This window comes from Calidris pugnax, unplaced genomic scaffold (genome assembly GCF_001431845.1).
Source record: "Calidris pugnax isolate Ruff unplaced genomic scaffold, ASM143184v1 scaffold98, whole genome shotgun sequence".
Lineage (NCBI taxonomy): Eukaryota > Metazoa > Chordata > Aves > Charadriiformes > Scolopacidae > Calidris > Calidris pugnax.
The window spans coordinates 659,078-662,261 of record NW_015090829.1 but is presented as its reverse complement, the minus strand read 5'-3'; the positions used below and the strand labels follow the sequence as shown (position 1 = coordinate 662,261).

At 57.0% G+C, this 3,184-nt stretch overlaps 1 protein-coding gene across 1 annotated transcript; it reads left to right on the top strand.

Annotated features, from left to right (window-relative positions):
* Nucleotides 1-557: 557 nt before the first annotated feature.
* Nucleotides 558-2,683, top strand: LOC106887205 (prolactin-releasing peptide receptor-like). Its single transcript, XM_014940635.1, has one exon. It carries the CDS (start codon nucleotides 835-837, stop codon nucleotides 1,924-1,926), a length of 1,092 nt encoding a protein of 363 aa, XP_014796121.1. The 5' UTR covers nucleotides 558-834; the 3' UTR covers nucleotides 1,927-2,683.
* The last annotated feature ends 501 nt before the right edge of the window (nucleotides 2,684-3,184 follow it).

Here is a 3,184-nt window from a genome sequence, read left to right as displayed (position 1 = left end):
GGTGGGGGAGGAAAAACCACGGGGGTCAAACAGCCCCGCGGGACGGGGGGAGGCGGGGGGGCCCTCCCGCGGAGCCGGGGGGCGCAGGGCTGGGGGGTCGCGGGGAGTGGGCAGGGGAGAGAGGGAAAGCGGAACGTGTCGGGGGGGCTTTTGTCGCCGCTTTCGGTCAGCGCGGCCCCCGGGGCACCCTCCGGGGGGATCCCCAGCTCCTCTCCCTCCCCTCTCCCTCTTCTCTCCCTGTCCCGAGGCTCCAAACCGGCAGCTCCCGCAGACCTGCGCCCGGCTGCTTAACCATCTCCTAGCCAGGCTAACCATCTCCTAACCTAACCATCTCCTAACCTAACCATCTCCGAACCTAACCATCTCCTAGCCAGGCTGACCATCTCCTAACCTAACCATCTCCTAACCTAACCATCTCCTAGCCAGGATAACCATCTCCTAGCCTAACCATCTCCTAGCCTAACCATCTCCTAGCCTAACCATCTCCCAGCCAGGCTAACCGTCTCCTAGCCAGGATAACCATTTCCCAGCCAGGCTAACCGTCTCCTAGCCAGGATAACCATTTCCCAGCCAGGATAACCATCTCCTCGACAGGCTCCCCGTTTTTCTCCGCAGGGAAGCTCCACGTTGCCACCAGGAACGTTTGCCCTTGAGAAGTGGCAGCATCTCTGAAATCAGCGGGTGCGTCGCCGTGGGGCTCCGCAGGAGGACCTAGACCCTGGGGAGGGGTTCTCCTGCTCAGCACAACCAAAGCACGTTTCTTTCCCCTCTGGGGCTGAGGGTCTCATCTCTGCCCGACTTCAAGGCGAGGAGACGCGGCGGCGGGGGCACGGCATGGCTCACAGCCAGCTGCCCAACGACTCCTGGCAGAACGGCTCGGGCCCTCTCTTCACCGGCCTGGACCTCCTCCTGGAGCTGAAGCCCCTCTTCATCCCGCTCTACGCCACGCTGGTGGCGGTGGCGTGCACGGGGAACCTCTTCCTCATCCTCCTCATCGCTCTGACCAAGAAGCTGCACTGCACCACCAACTTCCTCATCGGGAACCTGGCGGCGGCCGACTTGATCATGTGCCTGGCCTGCGTCCCCCTCACCGTCTCCTACGCCTTCGAGGTGCGGGGCTGGCTCTTCGGGATGTTCATGTGCTACTTCGTCACCTTGATGCAGGCCGCCACCGTCTTCGTCTCGGTGCTGTCCCTCACCGCCATCGCCATCGACCGCTACGTGGTGGTGGCCTACCCCATTCGCAGGAGGATCAGCCGCAGGTCCTGCATCTGCCTGGTGGCCTGCATTTGGTTGCTCTCCATCATGGCCTCTGTTCCCACGTCGCTGCACACCCACTACTTGGATCTCAACACCATCGGCCACGACATGATCATCTGTGAAGAGTTTTGGAAGCACGAAGAGAGGGCGCGGCTGCTCTACTCCTGCTTGATGCTCCTCTTGTCCTACATGCTCCCGCTTCTGGCGGTATCGGTCTCCTTCTGTGCCATCACCTACCACCTGCGGAGGAGGAACGTCCCGGGCGCTGCCTATCCCTGCCAGGACAAGTGGACCAAAACGAAGCAGAAGACCTTCCGGGTGCTGACCGTCTCGGTGGTGTGCTTTGCTATCTGCTGGCTGCCCCTCCAGGTGGTCAACTTCATCAGAGACATCGACGAGGAGTTCACTATCCTGGACAAGAGGTATGTCAACGTCATCCAGGTCTCGTGCCACCTGATTGCCATGAGCTCTGCCTGCTACAACCCTTTCATCTACGCCTCCCTCCATGACAAGTTCTGGTTCCACCTCAGCAGCTACTTCTACCGCAAGAAGAAGAGCTCCAGCGTTATGTCCTGCAAGGCTTCTCGCTTCAATACCTGCTCTACCCTGGCAGATGCTCCTACCGGGGTCTCAGATAAGATAGCTTTGCAAACCAGATTCTCTTAACTGAAGGACCCCCAGAGATCAACTTTGCTTTTGGACCTGGTGTGTGTTTTGCTCTAGACTGGACGTAGCTGGTCGCGGTGGTACCTCGCTGTTCCCAGAAGAGGTCTCTTGTCCCTGGCAAGGGCCATGAACAAACCCATGGCCTTTGTGTCCTTGGGGAGCAGCTCTTCTGCGCATCTCGAGGATGTTTTGTTCTTTGGGGAGAACAAACTGGTGGGACAACAGACACAGCAGCTGGGCAAAGGCAGAGAGATTGGGCGCAGGACGTACCTGTTAGCTCCTGTCCAGATGCTGGAGCAGAAGATGTTTCCCCCTGTCCCAACACAACACAGGTCCCTGAAACAACATTCACTTGGCTCGTTGAAAGAGAGCAACGGATGAGTATTGGGATTAGTGATTCGACAATGAGCAAGCCCCAGTTTTCAGAAATACCTCCACATTGGCACAGCCAAAGTCTGCCTCCGTGTCTGAGCTCTGTGTGCCGAGGAGCAATGCCTGAGCCATGGCGCTGGGTCCCAGGGGGGTGAGCAGGAAAGCGAGGGCTGCTTGGGACCAGCAACCTCTCCATTGGGCTTTTACAGCCCATACCTCACGTCATGGCTGGGTGTGGAGTCTACACCCTACATCTCACATCATGGCTGGGCATGGGGCATATACCCATATACTTTAATCATGGCTGGGTGTAGAGTATGTACCCTGTATCTCAACCCATGGCTGCTATGGGGTACAAAGCCTCTATCTCAACTCATGGCTGCTATGGGGTATGTACCCTGTATCTCAACCCATGGCTGCTATGGGGTACATACCCTATATCTCAACCCATGGCTGCTGTGGGGTACGTACCCTGTATCTCAACCCATGGCTGCTATGGGGTACGTACCCTATATATACCCTGTATCTGAGCCCATGGCTGGGTGTGGGGTATCTCAAATCCCAGCTGGGCGCATGTTGGAGCACAAAGCCTTCTCCCCGTGGTTCACGGAGGAGCTGGGTCAGCTTCTAAACACAACAAACACACGCCGGGCGTGATTAAAAAAAAACTCTTTGGAGAGTGTACGTCTTCATTTTGTAGGGTAAAGATTGTTCCTAAGCAACAGATAGCACTTTCTGCCTCTGGAAGAACACCGGCTCTCGCAGGTAGCAGTTAAATTGCTCTGCATTTTTTCTTTTAAATTGAGGTTCATTGGTGAAAGGACAATATACATTCAGAAATGTGCATTCTTCAGGCAGAGACCGTGTGGGAGCTCGCGGCCACTGA